This window comes from Triplophysa dalaica, chromosome 2, assembly GCF_015846415.1.
Source record: "Triplophysa dalaica isolate WHDGS20190420 chromosome 2, ASM1584641v1, whole genome shotgun sequence".
Taxonomy (NCBI): domain Eukaryota; kingdom Metazoa; phylum Chordata; class Actinopteri; order Cypriniformes; family Nemacheilidae; genus Triplophysa; species Triplophysa dalaica.
Genome location: NC_079543.1, coordinates 17,625,028 through 17,647,715, shown reverse-complemented (window position 1 = coordinate 17,647,715; position 22,688 = coordinate 17,625,028). Strand labels below are relative to the sequence as shown.

General features: G+C 42.3%; 1 protein-coding gene and 1 long non-coding RNA gene across 2 annotated transcripts in view; one reads left to right on the top strand and one right to left on the bottom strand.

The window, feature by feature from the left end:
* The window catches only part of LOC130414144 (globoside alpha-1,3-N-acetylgalactosaminyltransferase 1-like), a 108,183-nt gene extending 92,062 nt beyond the window's left edge, over positions 1-16,121 (bottom strand). Inside the window, exon 1 of the mRNA XM_056739884.1 lies at positions 16,031-16,121. Coding sequence (XP_056595862.1) covers positions 16,031-16,083 — 53 coding nt within the window. The 5' untranslated portion in view covers positions 16,084-16,121. The remainder of the gene's footprint in view (positions 1-16,030) is intronic.
* Positions 16,122-16,835: 714 nt separating this feature from the next.
* LOC130414156 (uncharacterized) lies at positions 16,836-19,814 on the top strand. Its single transcript, XR_008905582.1, has 3 exons — positions 16,836-16,940; positions 19,171-19,241; positions 19,337-19,814. It is a non-coding gene; the product is annotated as an uncharacterized LOC130414156 (long non-coding RNA).
* Positions 19,815-22,688: the final 2,874 nt, after the last annotated feature.

The following is a 22,688-nucleotide window of genomic DNA, read 5'->3' as shown; positions in this document are numbered from 1 at the left end:
AGGAGTGTGCAATTACTCACGACAATTCATTGAAAATTACTCTGACATTGCACGACCCCTAACTTTCCTTCTTAAAAAAGACTGCCCATTTCTGTGGACTGAAGCCCAGGACACGGCTGTAACTGAACTCAAACGACATCTTTGCTCAGCTCCATGTCTTGCCTACCCGGATCCTCATAAGGAGTTCTACCTCGAAGCTGGATTCTCCAACCACTGCCTCAGCGCTGGTCTGTACCAACGACACGATCAGGACAAAAGAGTGGTCGCTTATGCCAGCAAAACTCTGCTCCCACCCGAGCTTAAATATTCAGACTGTGAAAAAGCCCTGCTCTGCACTGTTTGGGCAATTCAGCGATGCTCCAATTACATTGGAGCACAAAAGGTGATCATTGAGACCTGCCACCAGCCTGTCATGTTCCTCAATAGTCAACGTATCAGAGATGGCATCGTGACAAACGCACGCATAGCTATGTGGTTGATGGCCCTCCAGGGCCGTAACATTGAAGCACGGTATGCTCAGAATCACAGATCTGCACTTGGCAATGGACTTGCCGCATGTCAAAGTTGCTCTGATGACATACCAAACGCCACGTTGGAGCCAATGGAAACCCAGCTGCAACAATCCACCAGTCATAGGTACTTTGAAGATAATGTATGCCAAGGCATGCCAACGGCCTACGTCGATGGTTGCTCATACAACCACCAGGGTACCCTAAAGGCTGGAGCAGGAGTCTTGTGGGTGAACAACAAACCTTGTCCACCCAAATACTTCAACCTGGGCCCACAGTCATCACAATGGGCAGAAGTGGCAGCCATTCTGATCACCCTCCAGATTGCATCGGATAACTGCATCAAAGAACTCCTTATCTGCACGGACTCGAATTACGCCAGACTGAGCTTCACATGCCATCTCTCTGGCTGGACACAGAATGGGTTCAGAACTGCTAACAACAAGCCAGTCAAGCATCAACACCTGTTCCAATCATGCAACGCCATCACCAATGAACATGATATGCTTGTCTACTGGAAAAAGGTTAAAGGGCACTCGAAACAGCCTGGTCAAGACAAAGACTTGAATGATCAGACAGATGCCCTTGCGAAAGCAGGTGCACTCCATGGCGATCTGTGGTCACCTCCAACCCCCCCACCCACCCCTTCTGTGGCAGCTGTTACACGCAGCCAACGTCTCGCTGACGCTGTTTTACCAGCATCACAAACTCTGTCACTAGCTCCCCAAATTGCTAAAGACGACATAGCTTCTCTCCAAGCCTCTGACGACACCATACAAGCTATGTTACACCACCTTGCTGACCCCTCCACCTACCCAATCATGTCTGCTGACCTCGCTAAGCTACCAGGCCTCAAACGATTGAGTGACATAAAGCACACGTTGCGCGTGACAGACAACATCCTCTGGTACGTCCCTGATGAACTCACAACACCAAAGCTCGTGGTTCCCCAGTGCCAAAGGGGGGTCATGCTAATGTATGCCCACGACGCATCGTGTGCCGGACACCACGGTATCAGAGCCACCTATGAAACACTAAAACAGGTAGCATACTGGCCCGGCATGCAGCAGGATGTTACAGAGTATGTCAGGGGATGTCTGGTTTGCTGCCAGTTCCAGCCGGCAAACCCAAATCACAGAGCCCCACTGCAACGCAGAGAAATAACATTCCCATGGTCAGACTTACAGATCGACTGGGTCGGACCCTTACCTAGGTCAACGAGGGGCAACAAATACTTCTTGACGGTTGTGTGTCAATTTACCAAGTGGGTAGAGTGCCTTCCAGCACCCAACGACACAGCCCAAACAACAGCATACCTTTTGATGAACCACGTCTTCTCCAGGTTCGGATTGCCATTGAGGGTTAACTCGGACAGAGGAACACACTTCACGGCAGAGACTATGCAAGAGATGTGGAAACTATTGGGCGTGCGAGCCCAGCTCCATATCAGTCATCATCCAATCTCATCCGGTCAAGTGGAGCGAACCAACCGGACGGTGGTCGGCATGTTGAAAAAGTTTGTGGCAGGGAACCAGAAGGACTGGGATGTGAAACTTCCCCTTGTGCTTATGGCTATTAGAGCAACCCCGAATCGGTCAACCAGTGTGCCTCCCTTCGAGCTGATGACTGGACGACAGATGACTCTGCCGTTACACCTGTTATACATGCCCGGAGACTCCAACCTGGTCACAGCGTACACTACTCACCAGTACCTCGAGGAGCTGCACCGGCATCTGAGAACAGGGTTGGCATTCGCGCAACAGCAACTCCAGAAGAGTGCGGAAGGCCGAAAAGCATACTACGATCAGAAAGCATCACGAGAGGAACTGGGTGTGGGTGATAGGGTCTGGTATTACCGCTTCGCCAGACCATTGCAGACATCGGCTATCCAAAAAGTTTTTGCCACACTGGGCTGGACCCTACGCGATTGTTGACAAACTATCCCCTGTTGCCTACAGGATAAGGATTAGTCGGGGACAGACAGAACCAATCCTCAAATGGGTCCATCGCAACCAGATTAAAAAACACTCAGTTTCTGGGCGAGAGAGAGAAGGGGGGACCAACACTAACTAAATTTTACTCCCTCCTCAACGAATCAATGCCAGAGAACCCACCAGGAGAAAGCCACGAACAAGGCTGACCAGCTAAAGAATGTCACCGCTTATCCACTGCTTTCTTTCTTTTCTTTGTCACTAGGATGCTGCTGGGGCTTGCCACCCTGATTCTTTGCTTAACTGGAGGACTGCCCCAGCCGGATGTCGTGTCGCTAGGCCCTACATCGGGCATCGTTTTAAGGGAGCAACCTGGCCTTCTAGTAACCAACTGCCGGACACACACTCAAAAGGTCTACGTCCGACTCAACTCCCGTGACGTCTATAGAGCACACTACCCCATCGTAGCACCACAGCTTGGATGGGCTGGAGGGCGATGGACACAAACTGCGCTGGACCACGCGGAGGCCGACATCAGCCACATGCTCACCCAACTTCAGAAGATGACCGTCACTCAAGCCGACCTGAGTGGGCAAAACCGGCGCAGCAAACGTTTCCTGGGAGCTTTACTGGGGGCCGCCGCCGCAGTCGGAACTCTGTTCAACCTCGGAATCACCAGTGTCAACGCCGTGAGCCTAGCCACTGTCAGGCGACATGTGAAGGAGATCCAAACTGAGATTCCCCAGCTAAGAGCACAACTGACAACTCAAAGCGAAACCCTGCAGACCATAGGCAAGTCATTAAAGGGCACTGTAGTGGTCCTCAACACCCACAGTGTCCTCCTTAACCAGACTGTAAATTCCATGAAGCAGCTCTTTTCGGTGATACAGAAGGATTATGCACATGCTCAACTTGTGACAGCGCTGATGTCAGACATGCTGCGAGAAGTGAGCTCGTCTGTGGACAGTCTCGCCATGGGCAGAATTCCACCATACCTGGTACCGCTGAGCCTTGTACAGACTGTGTTGAACTCTGCCACCTCAGGACCAACCAACCCCCTTCAAGCACATCTTGCATACTCTCTGGGTAGTGCCATTCCTCTATACATAGCCCCCGAGCAGGGCGAGATAGCATTTCTGTTGAACTTACCCATTATTGAGTCTAACAACATTTACAGACTCAAGGACATGGTAAATGTCGGGTTTTGGCAAGGTAGCACCCACATCCGGATTCACACCCCCGACGTGGTGGCCTACCACGACAGCAATGACCAGCTGTACCTAGCCCCGAACCTGCGCATGTGTACGCTGACCAAGGACATCCATTACCTTTGCCCGAGTAAGCCATTCCTCCGGGACAACACAGAAGGAATCTGTGGTATGCACCCCATGAGAAGCGACACCCGCTGCCCCGCGGAGGCTAGACCTCGTGTCCAAGTCACCTACACCCAGGCCGAAATTGTGGGAGACCGCTGGTTAGTCAACACCCCAGCTCGGGTAGCAACTCTAACCTATGACCAGCATGATACCGCTACTCGCATCAGCTTACTTGATCAGACTATGTGGATTCAAGTCCCGAAGGACGCAATCCTGCACATTGATGATTTGGCACTCTATCATTTACCCAGCGAAGAATACCACACCGAGCTGGAGGTTTCTACCTTTTTCAAGGACTTTAATTTCACCCTCGGTCCTGAACTAGAGATGAGGATTGCAGAGGGAGGGCTCCAGTTGATCGATATCACCCCCATCGACCAGGCCTTACTGACTCTTGATCGGATGTCTGCTCTTACCAACTCCCCTGTGGTCCGATCCTGGACCGCTGCGGATACCGCACTATGTTTAACCACCACGTTAGGATATGCCCTTACCCTTGGCCTATCTTTTGTCCTTTACAAAAGGGTCAACGGAATGCAGGAGTCAGTAAACAAGTGTACCGCGGTGTTTCCTCGGACCTTCAAGCGGAGCCGCGAGAAAAGGGACACGCAAGCTGAACCCGAACCTAACCTGATCGAGATCGACCCACTGTCAGTGCATCACAGCACTGAGGACGAATAAGACCCACCTGTCACCTGGACTATTACGATCCCACCAAACGTCGCCCGCCTAAGCTTCTATGCGAACCCCGTCGGCCGAAGGGGGAAATATGTAGGATCTTACCCAGACAAAAGGGGACCATTTGTCACCTCATAACACCTCCTGACCTCTCAGTAGGGGTCGACTCCCCCGTGATTAGAGATCCGGGTGTCGAAACAGAGAAAACCATTGTGGGACATCGTAAAACTGTTGATTTCTCTGTTGGGCCTAACCGGCATCCGAAGATTTGGGGTGTTGTTTGTAATAAAGAGGACCATTGACGGTCGTTAATTACCATGACCTTTCAGTGGGACCCAAATCGGTGCCAGCAAGTCTGACCCAACTGTCTTCCTGTAACACATTCGTCAATTGACCAGGATAAATCCCAAAAAACCCTAGTGGACTTCAAAGATCTTCGAACAGGGAGGATGGGGTCGTGTGACTATAGATGGACACCAGATGTGTTAAACAGGAATGAGGGCAAATGGTCAGACTAGTTTGAATGTTCCCTCTTTTTCTTTAACCACACAAGAATAGTTTAAAACGGGTTTAAACCAACATTTTCACATTGTATCTTTGTCCCCATGTTAATCGGCCTCGCTTGTAATCTCAAAAGCATGTGTGTTTAAGTGTATTCTCTTTATATTGTGTTTTTATACAAACTTCAGGTCAATGTACTTATAATCATGGCTTGTTTTATATCCAAATGTTTCCCTTTTCATTCCTTAAAAGATGGTGTACACCATAGAAATGTATTTCACACTATACTCAATATATCATATTTCATGAATTAATACAGCCCAGATTATAAGTGACCCTCAATGCAAATGAGCTAATGTCCAGAACAAAGAACCCTGGATTCCCCTCCAAAATCGACTCATCACATTGGATAACCCAGTTCTGAGGGCGTGAATCTGTTTAGGCTTAAATCATCTCTGAAAGAAGCAAACAGTGCTCAGTTTCTTCCGTGTTCGCGCGCTCCTGTTCGAACCACCTCCTGAGTCCTGCCTCTTTTCGGAGACAGATTCTCTTCGGCAAAATTACTTCGGCAAAGTTCGCTTCTGACTTCATCCGCCAATCCGGCTACCCGAGAGAAGCCGAAGGATCGAAACCATCAAGACTTTGAGAACCACCTTCCACGGGCACAAAACCTTGTCCAGGCACACTCGAAGGAGACCAATGCAAGTATTAGAAATTATTCTATACAGCTGCGTTTAAGCGTAACCCCTTTTTAAGGAGATTTGTCTGATGGTTCATGCAGATGTGAATAGCCGTTTTGTAATACTGCCATTATTTCCTTTGTCTATTTCTTACTTTTCTTTACTGCATTTATGTTTCAGGTTTTGTTTGTTAGCATTCGTTATTTTGTTAGTCAGTCGTTTGTTTCCCCTTTAGTGTAGTAAATAAACCCGCATTTGTGTTATCCACAATTAAACTGTTGCTGTGTTATTTTATCACATACTAACGTCACTTAAACTGCTTGATTTCGTTATAATTTCTGGAGCGGTACTGTACTACATACAGTAAGAGTGTTATGTTTCCAAGGCCAGGAAAGTAATATTTCTTAGATTTGATATACGATCTGCGGATCACTCGCTGGACGAGTGAATTTAGTTTGTCGCTATTATCAGGTCTGCCGAATCCGTGTATTAAGTGTATAAAACAGGTATAGTTAGTCATCATTACTTATACGTCTTTTACTGTGATCAAACTCATAGTTTTCCCCGAAATACACTACACAATAAAAAATATACTAAAAACCTTGATTATTCTGGTTAGTCACATTGTACTGCTATTATTTTGAACAATACTGTGTATATATATATATATATATATATAAAATGAGAAATATGCGTTTTATTTATACGTGATGCCAAAAACATTTAGTTCTAATTTGTTATATTATAAAAACGATTGATTGACTTATGCTGTTTAAGCTCAGTTGTTAACGTAAGTCTTTCAAATGATATAATGTTAACGTTAACAGATAAAAGTTTTTGAGCATGTGCAAACGGTGTGTCTTATGTATTGCTAACTTGACATTACAAGGTCAGCGCGCATGTCATGTAATGTTAGAACTTTTTGTAGTTTAATAATCATAAGATTCAACTTTTTTGTAATTTATGCTAACTGTGAAGCTGTGGAGATGACAAAGAGGACTCCAGACATCACCTTTGTTGATGCTGCTATGAGCAGCACGTATTATTTGAGGAAAAAAGAAGATATTGAGAAGGAACCCCCAGTGTCGCAAATGAAAGTCCGATGACCAGCACTATTCAGAGAGAGACCGTTTCGTTGTAGCATTGTTTGTGACTGTGGAAAACTTTGAGGTTTGCAAAAGCACCGTTGACACACTTAGAAAGGGTTATGGGTTCACTTCGTCAAGGTGGTTTTACAAACCTCACAGTTTTCCACAGTCACAAAAAGTTTATAGGTTTTTTTTGAAGCAGACATTATTTGATTACAGTTTATACTATAGAAGCGAATGAGGAATTTATTGTTGATTGGACAACGAATTTTTTGCTCCCTCCCTGGTAAAAGTATTTTTTAGTATTTTTAAAACACAAAAATAGAGTAGATTATTTTGATACATTGTGTGGCCGCTTCTCTCAACAGGTAGTGGTCTAGCTTTTGTTTAAACCACTAACTTTGTTTTGGCACCTAATGTATTATGGCTCCTTTATGACATATTGCTTGTTGCTCCCTGAACTCTTTGTAAGTCGCTTTGGATAAAAGCGTCTGCTAAATGTAAATGTAAACAGGAGTCATGTATGGTATAACAATTTGGAGACAACAATATTTTAAGGTAATGGATTACTTTTAAATAGCCCTAACAAGTAATCTGTAATGTATTACAGTTTGGAAGTAACTTGCACAACACTGCGTATAGACGCAGTATTGTGCTCGATTCACTCCGGAAACTTTGGAATCTGTTTTGTGACTAGGGTTCTTAGCAGTGGCATTGCCATTGTGGGGCTTTTGGGGTTTAAAGAGTAAGTAAATTGGTTTATGGATTGTCCAACAACAAGTTTATGTACATTATGTACATTTGGTTTATGTAAATACACTATTATGTCGTAATAATAGGTAATTATTCTTACCTTTCTTCTTGACTGACTGTCAAACGATTCGTTTGTAACGAGCAAGGCGGGACAAGAGCGAGTGATGATAATGAGTGTCAGCTGCGCGTTGCACGGGTATGGCATCCGGGAGTCGACCGTGCGGGAGCTGCCGGCATTTTACTTTCGTTTTGTGGTTTGTTTATTTTTCATTAAAAGTTGTTGAACGTTCGCCAGTTCCCGTCTCTTTCTTCCCATTCATTGAATTTGTAACAGCTTTCATTATGTGTCGAAAATGAAACTCATACCATCATTGCAGGATAAGGTGTATAGGTTATATATTATACATTATATATACAGTGTATAGATAGAGATGGCAGGGATTTCACCTTACCAGTTTAAGTCCGAGTCTGACGAAGAAACATCCGAAGACGATAGTAGATAATAGATTGAACACTTAAATTTGCTGTGTTCATAGATAGATAAACAAACTGTAATACCCTTAGACATAACGGTACATGTTAACGTCAGCATTAAATGCATTTGCTAAACACAGACATAAGGTACACAAATATTTCTTGATGTCAAGACAAAAATAAATAGTCACACTTAGGCCTACAGGGTTGCGATTCGGTGGAGCTAACAGGTCCAAATAAGGTTGCTATTCCCCCCTCTTTCAAGGATAGTCTTCAATAATCTTGGCACGTTCACTGCAGGATATGTTTAAAGCAATCTTCTGTGAAATGACGTCTGCACAGTTAAACCCTGGGGTTATACTCCTTTGGTGTCATTTGGAAATTAATTGTAAACATTGTTTCCTCAGAAGTTCTTCCTTTAGTAGTTTATATAAGACGCACTTAGTTTCACAACGTAGAACACAATGTTTCAGACGGCACACGCATCACGAACGAGTGAGCGTGTTTTGGGGGAGGAGAGTGAATTTTTTGCGGGAGTCCCAGCAAAACGTAGGCGGGGACTATGTCTAGTGACGTAGATACGCGGCAGTTAGAGAAACGTCTCGTTTGCGTGATTAAGAGTCGACTCCCAGTTTTACAAGCCAATAACTTAGTTTTTTATTCACCTTAGGACTTACAACTTGGCAGACTGCTTACTTTCAAACACGGCAACATAACACACTGCATGAAATGTAATTTTCGTGATCTAATGCTAGGCTATTTTCTCTTTTAAGACCCTTATCATGTCTTGCCAAAAGCCCCTCATCTTTTTGAAGATTTAGAACTTTAATTTCAAAAATAAAATTATAATCATATGACTTTGAATATGTTTTTGCGATGCGGTTCGTGGCATATTACCGATTTTTTACACATTTATGTAATTAAGTGCTCGTTGTTTAGGGCTGGTAAACAGTACCTGATCCTGTCAGCAGGTGACACTGTTTCAACAAAGATAAATTATTCACAGAACAGTGGTGCGCAAAATTATCAACTTTAAGGGCATTATTTAAAATATGTTACTATTATCCTGAGATGAAACACTCATTTTGTGTTAGAGAGAAAGAGGGAATGAAAAGAAAAGGAAAGAGACTGGTGATTTTTGCGTACTTGTGCTTTCAACGGTTCCTATCTTTTCTCTTATATTTAGAATGAAATTCTGTACGAAAGATTTTGTGAATCATGATTTGTTCCTGAAAGCGTTCGTACGCAGTTTTCTCACAAATTTGTGCTTACGCATGCTTAGTGATTGAGACCTTATCTCTATCATGGCTCTAAACTGTGAGCTTTATCGTTTTGAAGGTATTATTTATGCTCTAACAGTAACATCATACTAATGGTTGAAAAATGCGATCGCGGATAACGTGGCCTTTAAGGGACCGTCACAAGGACCACTTTCTGTGTTTCTGAATTTACCGATTATAGGTATGTGTTTATGTAAAGTGATTATCTTTATTTTTTCTGTGAATTACAAACAATATTTCTCCCAAGTGTCAAATTAAAATATTGTTTCTCTTTGCCTTTATTTGCAGAAAAAGCAGATAAGATGCTCCGATGTCGAGTGTTTTCTGTATTCAATTTCGTTTTTTAGACTAATGTTAATTGCTATTTGGAATATTGTTCAGCAGCTAGCTATTCTTTTATGTATTTCGCATGCAATGTATAACGTAACTGTGATGAAAAAGGGAGGGAATTGACGAGGACGAGAGACAAATTGTCATTGTTAAACAGTGTATTTATTTTATTAATTAAAATTATGAATATAATAATAAAAAATCAAATTAATAAATTATTATTTTTACTTAATTTCTGTGTGTTCCGAGTGTGTTTTTTAGACTTTTCTAGTATCACTCATTTAAATTTGAAGCTTTTTATATCTTTTATGTTATACCTTTTGAGCCTTCTGTTTTTATTGTTAACAAACGAACCACATCCATCCTCCGCACTTTTGAAAAGCTTGCTATGCTCCTGCCCACGCTATGCGTCATCCAGCTAGCGAAACAGCATGCCTACGCGAAAATTGCTTTTTTACATAATGTCAGAAATGTTTGGATTGTTTTTCCCTTAATAAATAAAACCATAATTTAAAAACCGCATTTTGTATATAATCTGGATTTCTTTGAGTAATATCCATTTTTTTATGATCTGAATCATTTAAGCATGACAAATGTGCAAGAAAACAAAAAATCCGGAAGGGGTATGGGATTCCGTTTGTGCCAATAAGTACGAACGCGAAATAAAAAAACCCAAACAAAAATAAACAACACGAAAGAAGAAATACACTTTGAAAACGAAAAACATGAACTCAAATTGCAAACTTTTAACATACTTTCAAACAAACTGCATTCATCATCAAATGTTTTCTAATGATCCTTTTCGAAAATCATTGTTTATGAATACGATGCCCGAGATTTCGTTTGCGCTTCATTATTTTTCGTTTACGCTGCAAAAAGTTACGTTCGGACTTTTGGCACAAACCTCTCGCGTGGGCGGGAGTTAACAGTGCTTTACTCTCATTGGCTAGTCAGATTTTGATCGACAGGTCCGTGACCTGGAAGTGGAAGAAGTCTTAGTGGCGGCGCGCAACTTTAGAAAGCGATCTGGAGGTGGACGGTGAAGTTACTTGTGATTAGTTACCTTTGTTATTAAACGTAGAATCATGGATTTATTAAAATGTTGCACGAAGCATACAGCCCTTATTTCACTACTGTTTAGAACATGGTTACCGTAGTAAAATCCATGGGTTTGCCAATAATCAATCCCCAAAAACAAGTGATTACTTTTATTACAAAAAACTATAAGCTTCGCAAGGTAGTCGGTTACCAGTGAGGAAACATACATAGAGATCATGTTTTTGTCTCGATACATAATAGAATTCAAACAGAACATTTACATAATTTAAGTATTTTTGATGCTTTGAAAGCGACGAGCATTGCATTATATTATACATTTGTTTCTGACGTTGTGCAATATACTGGATCGAACCAATCGCCATGTTCTTACCACTGAGACACAGGAAATCTTATTAAAGCATAAAAATACTTTTGTGCCAGACAATATGATTAACATGAAAATATTCCTAACGAAGGACAGCATGAATCGAAGTGAAATTATGTTGGTCATAAAATCAAAACAAACATGTAGATATAGTTTCAAACTTATGTGACCTCCTTCTGCAGAACACAAAATATATTTTGAAGAATGTTGATAACCAGAATACATTGCCCTTATTGTATAATAATAATTAGAATAATTAATATGGTTATTATTAGTTTTTGAAGTAATAGTAGCCTTCCATGTTAAGGACACCACACATTTCTCAAAATGTATATATTTTGTATAACAGAAATTAAATGACATGAGGGTCTGTATTCCTGTTAAACACTTTTCAGATTATTTTGGGACATATAAAACATCAGGTGAATGACTTCTGTCATATATCCCTAAATTTGGAAACTTTGCTTTTGCCATAGATGAAGCTCCTCTCTCCAGCAAGTGGGTCAGCATCTCCACGTCGTAAATGTCGCTGGATATCCCTAATTGGGCTGTTTTTGTGTTGTCAATAAATCCAAATAGTCCATTTCTACACAGGATTTTTTTGAGTGTCTTTAGACTAATAGTTATCCTGTGTTTGACACTTAAATATATAAAGGATCTCTTTATAAGGTAGACTCAAGCCAAAGTAATATTGAATTAAATCAAATCAGTCCATATCATATGATAAGGAATAAACAATCTGCGCTTAACAGTTTTAACACATAAGGGTAAACAGAGAGACAGAAAGACAGAGTTACTAGACAGTATTCTGTACAATGTATTTAAACACTGGTTCCTTTTATTCATTTACATAATTGACCGCATTTGAGGAAAATAACAGCACTACTTGTTAAGAATGTAAATGAATAGTAGATGTTTCTAAAAATGTAAGGTTATGCAAAAAGACTAGCCGGGCTCCGTACATTTCAATCCAAACTGTAGCAAGAAAACCCGTTTAATAACAAAGGTAACTAATCACAAGTAACTTCACCGTCCACCTCCAGATCGCTTTCTAAAGTTGCGCGCCGCCACTAAGACTTCTTCCACTTCCAGGTCACGGACCTGTCGATCAAAATCTGACTAGCCAATGAGAGTAAAGCACTGTTAACTCCCGCCCACGCGAGAGGTTTGTGCCCAAAGTCCGAACGTAACTTTTTGCAGCGTAAACGAAAAATAATGAAGCGCAAACGAAATCTCGGGCATCGTATTCATAAACAATGATTTTCGAAAAGGATCATTAGAAAACATTTGATGATGAATGCAGTTTTTTGAAAGTATGTTAAAAGTTTGCAATTTGAGTTCATTGTTTTCGTTTTCAAAGTGTATTTCTTCTTTCGTGTTGTTTATTTTTGTTTGGGTTTTTTTTGTTTCGCGTTCGTACTTATTGGCACAAAAGGAATCCCATAAAGGGGCGAATACATATTCACACCACCGTATGTTCAACACTCTTACATTATAATCGAGTAACAACTTTATATCATTAAAATGCCTTTGCCATTTATGCTGTCTGAAATCTGTATTTCGTAAATCTTAAATACAAGAGTAGATTTTTGTACTGGAGTATACTCTGAAATATAGTTCCAGTTAAGCACAAAAAGGTTTATTTGAAGTTCGGAAGAAGTCTGATCATATCATCCTATCAATCATTTCCAAGCTGCCAACTTGTCATGGTTCCACTATCATGTCATGTTTTATTCTTGTCTCAAGTGGAGCCATGGCATTGCCTGATGGTTTTGTGTGGGGAGAGATGTTTTTGACAATGACGGTCTTCCATACTCTCCCCGAGTCGCGTGATCATTCCTACCCTCCTGTTTCCTAGTTTCTGTTAATTACCTTGCCTATAAAGAGTCCTCATGTTTCTTTGTCTCGTTGCTCGTGCATTTCTTGCTGTTCCTGTTTGATGTTTGCTGTTCGTTCCAGTATGATGTGCCAAGTCATTGTTCCTGTTCCCTATTTCCACGTGTCTTAGTAAGTGTCAGTTTAGCGTTTGTTCCCAGTGTTTGTTTTGTTAGTTTAGTTAGTCCGTGTTCTTGTTTTGTAATATATATATATTCTGTTAGTTTTTCCCCCTCGTGGGTTTTGGTTTTGCCTGTGTTTTATAGTCTTGTCATTGTTTAATAAATCAGTGTTTACATCATACCGTCTGTGTCTGCCTGCACTTGGGTTCTCCCGCCATGTCTCAATTTGAGTTTCATGACAGAATGCACGAGCCAACACAGAACCCAGTAGGCAGCATGGACGGTACGACGTTGTCCTTGCGGTCTCGCCAGGCCCACTTGATGCTTGGATTCCGCCAGGGGAATTATGGTGACCAGGAGTTCGCCAGGGCATTCTCGGCGGTGGCGGAGGTGACCGAGTTTGGTGAGGAGGAGTTGAAGACGATCTTCAACTGCTGCCTCACCCGGCGCCTCACACCGTCAGAGAAGAGGCTGCTGGCTCCCTTGGGGTTTGCGGACATGGTCAGGTACGTGGCCAACCGTAGCGATCCCGGGGGTGAGGTTCCACATGGGACTTTCACCCCACGGTCGAGCGCTGCGGAGGGTATCGTCCTGGCCGCCGATGCCCTTGGGGAGTCAGTACCCTCTGGCTCGAGCTCCACGGTCGCCAGCCCTTCTGGTGGAGTCCAAGATGAGTGGGTGGCTAGAGACTCGAGGACGACGTCGCGGGAGTCCTCCTCCCCGGTACTCCCTCGGTTCCCCACTGGCCCGGCTGAGTCAGCCGTGGGCCAGACTGACCGTAGTGGGAGGAGAAGGCCACGTGGAGGACGTCCCAGGCCGAAATTGCTGTCCTGTCGCCCAGTTCAGCAACCGGCAACAGTTCCGGGTTCCCCGAGTCCTGTGGTCCCGAGTCCGGTGGTGTCAAACCCCAAGTATTTTTTGGGGGGGCGCTGTGGGAAGGTGACGGTCCGTCCGGCACCGAGCCCGGCCCAGCCGCCGCCGGAGGTCGCTGCCCAGCCGCCGCCGGAGGTCGCTGCCCAGCCGCCGCCGGAGGTCGCTGCCCAGCCGCCGCCGGAGGTCGCTGCCCAGCCGCCGCCGGAGGTCGCTGCCCAGCCGCCGCCGGAGGTCGCTGCCCAGCCGCCGCCGGAGGTCGCTGCCCAGCCGCCGCCGGAGGTCGCTGCCCAGCCGCCGCCGGAGGTCGCTGCCCAGCCGCCGCCGGAGGTCGCTGCCCAGCCGCCGCCGGAGGTCGCTGCCCAGCCGCCGCCGGAGGTCGCTGCCCAGCCGCCGCCGGAGGTCGCTGCCCAGCCGCCGCCGGAGGTCGCTGCCCAGCCGCCGCCGGAGGTCGCTGCCCAGCCGCCGCCGGAGGTCGCTGCCCAGCCGCCGCCGGAGGTCGCTGCCCGCCAGTCTTGTCTTGTTAGTTACCCCTTGGTGAACACCTGGAGGTGTTCATTAAAGGGGGGGCTTATGTCATGGTTCCACTATCATGTCATGTTTTATTCTTGTCTCAAGTGGAGCCATGGCATTGCCTGATGGTTTTGTGTGGGGAGAGATGTTTTTGACAATGACGGTCTTCCATACTCTCCCCGAGTCGCGTGATCATTCCTACCCTCCTGTTTCCTAGTTTCTGTTAATTACCTTGCCTATAAAGAGTCCTCATGTTTCTTTGTCTCGTTGCTCGTGCATTTCTTGCTGTTCCTGTTTGATGTTTGCTGTTCGTTCCAGTATGATGTGCCAAGTCATTGTTCCTGTTCCCTATTTCCACGTGTCTTAGTAAGTGTCAGTTTAGCGTTTGTTCCCAGTGTTTGTTTTGTTAGTTTAGTTAGTCCGTGTTCTTGTTTTGTAATATATATATTCTGTTAGTTTTTCCCCTTCGTGGGTTTTGGTTTTGCCTGTGTTTTATAGTCTTGTCATTGTTTAATAAATCAGTGTTTACATCATACCGTCTGTGTCTGCCTGCACTTGGGTTCTCCCGCCATGTCTCAATTTGAGTTTCATGACACAACTACCCTACATTCCTCTTACAACAGCTCTTCTGGAATCCCTTCAAAACACCGACTCTTCCCATTATGTAAATTATTTTGTTTTATCTAATTCAGTCGGGTAGCTCTGAGCTTGACCCAAGTCTCGCTTCCAAGATTGTCAAAACCAGATTTGCTTACAGCCATTATTGTGCTAAGCCTGGATGGTCAGGTGAACTGAAAAACAGCTCATGTTTCACACTTTCCCCTTTAGGTAACACAAGTTAATTTTTATTACGCACTAAATTAATGATTACACTGTAACACAGGCCCGATAAAATAAAGTGAAACCAAAAATTCTTTACTTCCTTACATTTTTTTCGATCGACTTGGCTTTACAAGTCATTTCAATTTATCAAGATATAGAATATACAACCATCAGTGAAATGTAGGTCCTTAAAAATATTTTTTTTTCTTATGAATTGCTTATTATATGTTTATGCTTTTAATGTTTAATATGTTTAAATGTTTAATTTACTTAAACATATGCTTTTAACGTTTTATATGTTAATACGATTAAACAATGTGTTTAAGTGATGTAAAAAGTGCTGAAGTGACATTAAAAATGTACATAAAGTTGTAAGGCAGCAAAGAATTTTCACAGTATAAGAACTGGAATAAAAGTTCAGCAAAACAATCTCTGGATTATTATGAGGTGGAGTTATAATTATGTGATTCAAATATTGTTGTTTTGTCAGAAAAAAGCGTTATATAGACAAAAAGTATAGCTTCAGGAGACCAGTCTGTCAATCAGTCATAGCTTAAAGAGACCAGTCTCGCAATCAGTCATTGAGACAGTTTACGGATATTTTTTTGTTGACTAATAGTATATTAATATAGTCACTATCTTAAAACCACATGAATATCTACGAAACAGTATCATTGCCAACATAGCATCATATAATTCAACATCCAAACAATATAATCGACAGAAATAACCTATACGTAACATCCCATCAACAGACATGAGTAAATCTGCTACATATATTTTTTTAATGAAATGAAATACATACCCAACCACTGTCATTCCAGCAAATAAATAAAGGAAATTATTACGAATCAGCATAATTGTTGGATCTTGTTCCCGTCTTAACTTTATGTCTGAACTGGAGGATGGTAGAGAGTTGGTTAGGGTTAGTAACACAGAGGAGGGCGTTACAAAAACAGAAATTTAACAGTCAAAGGATGTCCTGCAACTCTGCTCAGTGATTGCAAATCAAATATACCACACCCATTTTCCATCCACAATAAACAGACCTCAGATGATTATTCTCTACCTAATAAAACAACTCCTCCTAGTGGGAAATTCCATATCAACAGGTTTTTACTGTAAGTGAACTCCACATCTTACCCACATATAAGAACTGCAGCTACACTGAACAGCAGCAAAAAAAAACATAGAGATGTTAAACGATTAATAGGAATTTCCATATCCAAAATAAAAGTTTGTATTTACATGATATATGTCTGTGCACTGTGCATTTCAACTTGTATTTATAAACACATGATCTTTATATTTTTCTGAAATATATAAATGTATGCGTTTATAAATACAAAATTAATACGCACAGTACAATTAAGTCTTACAATTAAGTCTTGTTAGTGTAAGGTAAATAAATGTCTTTAATTCAAATAAAAAATATTGCGTTCCCATCACGTGACGTCTGACGTCATCGGCAGTGGAGCGTGAGGACGTTCATTTTTCCGCCATCTTGTTACTTCGCATGGCTGAACAGGGCGTGGATAAACGGGAATCTATAAAATCGGTAAATAATTCTAAAGATACGATTGGGTGTATTATTAGCATCATTTACGTGTGATTACATATTTTTATGATATACTGCTGTTTTACATACTGTTAGTATTACTAGTTGGACGGGTCTATCTCGGCTAGCAAGTTTCCCTCATCACTATGAAGTCAAAGTGAGTGGAAATAAAATAATAGTAATACAAGTAAATTCCTTGAGGTTATATGGGTTGATAGTATAAGTGCTGTTTCGGGTATGCTGGAGTGCGATACTAGTCAAAATGTGAATTTGGCGCGTCATGTGTGTACACCGCGCCATGTAGAAAATACGTGCCAGACGCTTCGTATGGGCTTAACGTTATTATGAAACTTCATTATTATTTCCCTTTTATGAAATTTGCGTTCGCAATGTACTTGTCAAACACTTAACGTTAGCTCTGCTTAACGTAACTTGTGTGGTACAAGAGTGTCTTCCAAACGCTAACGTCTCTCATTAATGATTAACTCGTTAACTCGTGATAACGTTAACTCAAGCTAAGTGAAGGAAACGCATATCTTCATATGAAGGCCCAAACACGTCTTCAAGTGACGTGCCTCAAAACATTTTAACATATCGCGTAGGGCTGCAACAACGAATCGATAAAAATCGATTAGTAAAAAAAGTTGTCAACGTATTTCATTATCGATTCGTTGTGTCGCGCGACGCGGAGACGTTTGGTTATTAAAAAAAAAACTTTATTTGAGCGCGGAGCGAAGTAAACACACTCGGTCTCTATCGCGCACTGATGCTAGCAGAGTTCGGCGCCTCATATACAGGGCGGAGCAAAAATAAAAAAACGAGCGGAGGAAAGATACATGACGGAGGCAGAGAAATCAGCGCGACCCAAGTCATCATAGGTGCGGGAGCATTTCACACTAAATAAACAGAAAAACTGTGTTAACTACAAAATATGCAAACGCGACATGGCGGGAGCAACGCGGCAATGATCCAGCACCTGAAACTCAAACATGTTGGAGTCTGTGATGAGGAGGAAGGGAGTTCAACAGCAGGTTAAGTCACTACAGAATCCTACTTTTGTTCCGTTTCGAAGTGAAGAACGTAATGTCCCTGGTGCGGATGTTTACTCGTTATCCAGATTGACAAGCATCACAAGTTAGCAATAGCTCGTTAATAACAGTATAATCAGGGGTGGTGTAGTTACTTTGCGCTTTGCATTGTTAGACTAAAGACACGTTTTTATTCACTCGCCTTTTTTGGACCATTCATTTATAAATCTGTTGTCATGTATAGCTACACTGCAAAACTTCCTTAGTAATTTTGTCTAATTTCCAGTCCAAATATCTAAAAAATCTTAAATCAAGATTACTAGACAAGAAAATTAATTGATGCTTAAAACTTCTGTTTGAAATTATATCTCATTAAGATTATTTTTGTACCCCATTGGCAGATAATTTTTCTTGCTTTAAGCAAACAATCACTTAATTTGAGGTGTTTTTTCAGAAAACAAGACATAATTTCTTGTGCTTTTTCATGTGTCTAGTACATGTTTCTTGATATAAGATTTCTTTTTAAATTTGGACTGACAACAGGACAAAACTACTAAGTTAGAAAAGCAATTTTTGCAGTGTATATTCTGTGCTTTCTCCCATATAGGTTATTATTGACAAATATATTTGTGTGTGTTGTACTTTTTAATTTAATTTTAAAGTTCTTTTATAGCTCTTGGTCATCTTAAGCTTTGTTAAAATGTGGTGTATAAATGAAGCTTGCACTTACTACAATGATGGTAGTAATTGAATGAATAAGCTTCAAGTGAATTTGAGAGAGAGAGTGTGTGTGTCAGTGTTTGTCAGTGTGTGCGTCTGCAAAAGTGTGTGCGTCTGCGAGTGTGTGCATCTGCGAGTGTCTGTCTGCAGTGTAGTGTAGAGAACAAGTTCTTACATTCAAACAAATCCTGTTAAGTTTTCTGATTTGTATTGTTCTTTAGTTTTAATAAATTATTTATTGTTCTGGCAGCTCAGGTGGCACTTTTATTTAAAAAAAGTCTATATATTTGGCAGATGTAAAGCATACATGTGTATGTTTTTTGTGTTAGTCCATTTTTATTTGATTTTATTATTTTTATAACAGCTCAGGGCTGTTCAAGGAGCAACATGATTGTGCACTTTCTAAAGATTTTAGTTCTGTTTTTGAATAAAGGGTTGGAAATGAATGCTTTTCTTGGTTTCTGTTTTTATCCGATTCATCGATTAATCGAAAAAATTATTTACAGATTAATCGATTATTAAAATAATCGTTAGTTGCAGCCCTAATATCGCGTCTGCCAGCATACCCTGTAAAGAAGTCGCCTGTTTAGATTTAACGTTATGTAGCCAGTATGTCATAATTCTCTTTGTCTCTTGTAGGGTGGGGTAACTTTACTGCTGAACAACTTTTCTTCAGGGCAGGTTTTGAATAATCCAGGCACATGAAAAATGTAAGTAATTTGCACCTTTTAATTATTGCTTTGTAGGATCAGTTTTGTAATGTATTTTTTCTTCTATGTTCTACCCCACTCTTCTCTTTGGCAAGTAACTCAATGTGGAAATGCAAAGACTTCTGTGTCACCAAAGCCAAGCGTTCTGAGCTTCTCAAGCATTTTAAGCTTGATCATAGGCATTTTGGACTTCGTCATCCTTATCCTTGGGTTTATTCAGACTGTCCTTGTTCATTTAAAACTTGGGAGTTCTCTGAAGAGCCACAAGGAGGCATCCTCAACATCCCTCTCAAAAAGATGCATTGACAACTTCTAAATGCCTGTAGAGCAGTGGTTCTCAACTCTGGCCCGCGAGATCCACTTTCCTGCCGAGTTTAGCACCAACTCTGATTAAACAGCTGAAGAGGCTAATCAGTGACTTCAGGAACAGACGCATTCAACCTAATGTTGGGCTGCGCAGAATGTTTGGCTTATCGCATTAAAGTACAGCGAGAGCGATTCAAATGCGTACCGCACAATCTGCACTTGAATCTCTTTTGCGGTACTTAAATGTCATACGATGACAGATTTGCACAGCGCCGCATTAAGTTGAACGCATCTTTTGTAAAGACACTGATTAGCTTGTTCAGGTGTTTTATATCAGAGTTGGGGATAAACTCTGCAGGAAAATGGATCTCGCGGGCCAGAGTTGAGAACCACTGCTGTAGAGTATGTGCTTGATCGGAGTGATGGAAGGACATTTCAGTACGTTCCAATTCTACAATCCCTGCAGCAACTTCTGAGTTGCCAGCCAATACGTGATAATACATACATCCATCCATTTTCTTCCGCTTTATCCGGGGCCGTGTCGAGGGGGCAGCAGTCAAAGCAAGGATACCCAGAATTCCCTCTCCCTAGACACTTCCTCCAGCTCTTCCGGGGGGACACCGAGGCCTTCCCAGGCCAGCCGGGAGACATAGTCCCTCCAGCCTTCCCGGGAAGGCGTCCAGGGGGCATCCGGAAAAGATGCCCGAGCCACCTCAGCTGGCCCCTTTCGATGTGGAGGAGCAGCGGCTCTACTCTGAGCTCCTCCCGAGTGACCGAGCTTCTCACCCTATCTCTAAGGGATCGCCCAGCCACCCTGCGGAGAAAGCTCATTTCCGCCGCCTGTATCCGGGATCCTGTCCTTTCGGTCATGACCCACAGCTCATGACCATAGGTGAGAGTAGGAACGTAGATTGACCGGTAAATCGTGAAGCTCCTCTTCACCATGACGGACCGGTACAGCGACCGCGTTACTGCAGAAGCTGCACTTGATAATACACATAATTTAAAATCCGTGTATAAAGGAGACGAATCTAAATCTAGTGTTTTTTTTATTCACTCAACTTAATTAACTTCTTTATGAACCTGCTATGTCTTTAATTTTGTATGTTGATGATTTTGAGATATGTAACCCCCTTGGCACTTCCAGGAAAAAACCCAAAGTTTTTGGAGTTTATTGGATATTAGGCAATTTACATGAAGGATGTCAGTAATCCCTGTCTTCTATAAATTTAGCTGCTGTAATTAAAGCAGTGATGTTAAGCGTTTTGGGTATGACAAAGTGCTGGAACCATTGATTGATGATCTTGTCACGTTGCAGAGACATGGACTTTTCATTGAAAAACTGTGAAGGGCGCAGTTCAATGTATTGTTGCTGACACTTGGTGCTCACAGTATTGCAGGATTTGTGGAAACTTTCTCTGGAAAATATGTTTGCAGATTTTGTACAGCAGAGAAAAACGAATATCAGACTCAACTACATTCTGCTCATCATCAGTATATCAAAGACAATGACTTGCCTCACCATTTTGGTGTGAAAGGTAATTGTGTTTTTTCAGAGAAATTATCAAACTTCAATGTTTGCATAGGATTCACGGCTGATATTATGCATGATCTCTTTGAGGGCATTGTTCCTCTAGATAGCTTTGTCCTTGACTGTCTTTTCATCTAAAAAGTATTTCACCTTGGAACACCTTAATAAAGCAATTCAGAGCTTTCCATTCAAATGGAATGACAAGACAAACCGTCCCCATACTGTTCCTCTCACATTTTCTGCAATAAGAACAATAGTATTGGTGGGAGAAATGCTCGATGCATCGCGATTCGTTATATAACGATCCAGAATCGATTATCAAAAATTCAGAATCGATTCTGTGTATAATTCAAATGCGAGCGCTGTCAAGACTCACGTGACCAAAGAAAAAAGACGTTGATTGACGACCGTTTATATGCTGGTGAATTAGCTTCGTTTAAGATAAAATGGACAAACTACGACCTGCACCATCTCATTTAAAATCGGATGTGTGGCAACATTTTGGATTTTCTGAAGACATCGAAGGTGTCATTGATAAAAGCCATACTGTGTGCAAAGTCTTTAGCGCCAAATTCAAATATTTCGGCAACACGACTAACATGAAGAAACATTTTACGCGGTTCAACTCAGAGCTGGAGAAACAGCATTCTCTTCCAATCACAAACACTCCCGGTTACATTCAAAGGACCCTGGATCAAGTAGCAAAGCTTCCACCGAATTCTGAAAAGGCAAAACGAATTACCCGATCAGTGGCGGGTTTTATTGCCAAAGATCTGCGCCCGTACTCCGTTGTGGAAAACCAAGGATTTTGCACGATGTTACAGGTACACGATACACTTTGCCCTCGCGTCGTTATTTTAGTGAGACGGCTGTCCCCGCACTCTACAGTGAGTGTAAAGATCACACTCACGGACAGTAATACGGACAGAGTGGCAATAACATGCGATGCATGGACATCAATTACAACAGAATCGTATGTCACTATTACGGCACACTACATTACAGATGAGTGGAAGCTTGCAGCTTGTGTTCTGCAAACGCGTGCTATGAGCGAAGGTCACACGGGCGAATATTGCTGAACTACTGCACAATGTTTCAGACGAATGGAAAATTCGGAACAAAGACTTGGTTTTGGTGAGTGACAATGCCTCTAACATGGCTGTTGCAGCACAGCTCGGCAAGATTTCACATGTGAGATGTTATGCGCACACACTGAATTTAGCTTCCCACGAGCGCTGAAGTTGCCGTCTGTGTCAAGCCTGTGAGGGAGTGTGAGGCGGATCGCGACTTTTTTCCACCGCAGCGCAATTGCAAACCATCAGTTGAAGGAGAAGCAAAAACAACTAAATCTTCCGTCTCACAAACTGAAATCAGACGTCATCACTAGATAGAACAGCGCATACGAGATGCTTGAAAGATTTCTTGAACAACAGCTGGCTGTCTGTGCTGCGTTACTATCACAGGAGGTGAGAAAAGGAGCGGCTGAAATCTTCACTCTCACGGAATCCGATATTTCATGCAGTGAGGATGTGATAACTGCTCTTAAGCCTATGAAAGATGCCACACTTCTGATGTCAGAGGAGAGCAGCCCCACTGTGTGTTTAATTGCC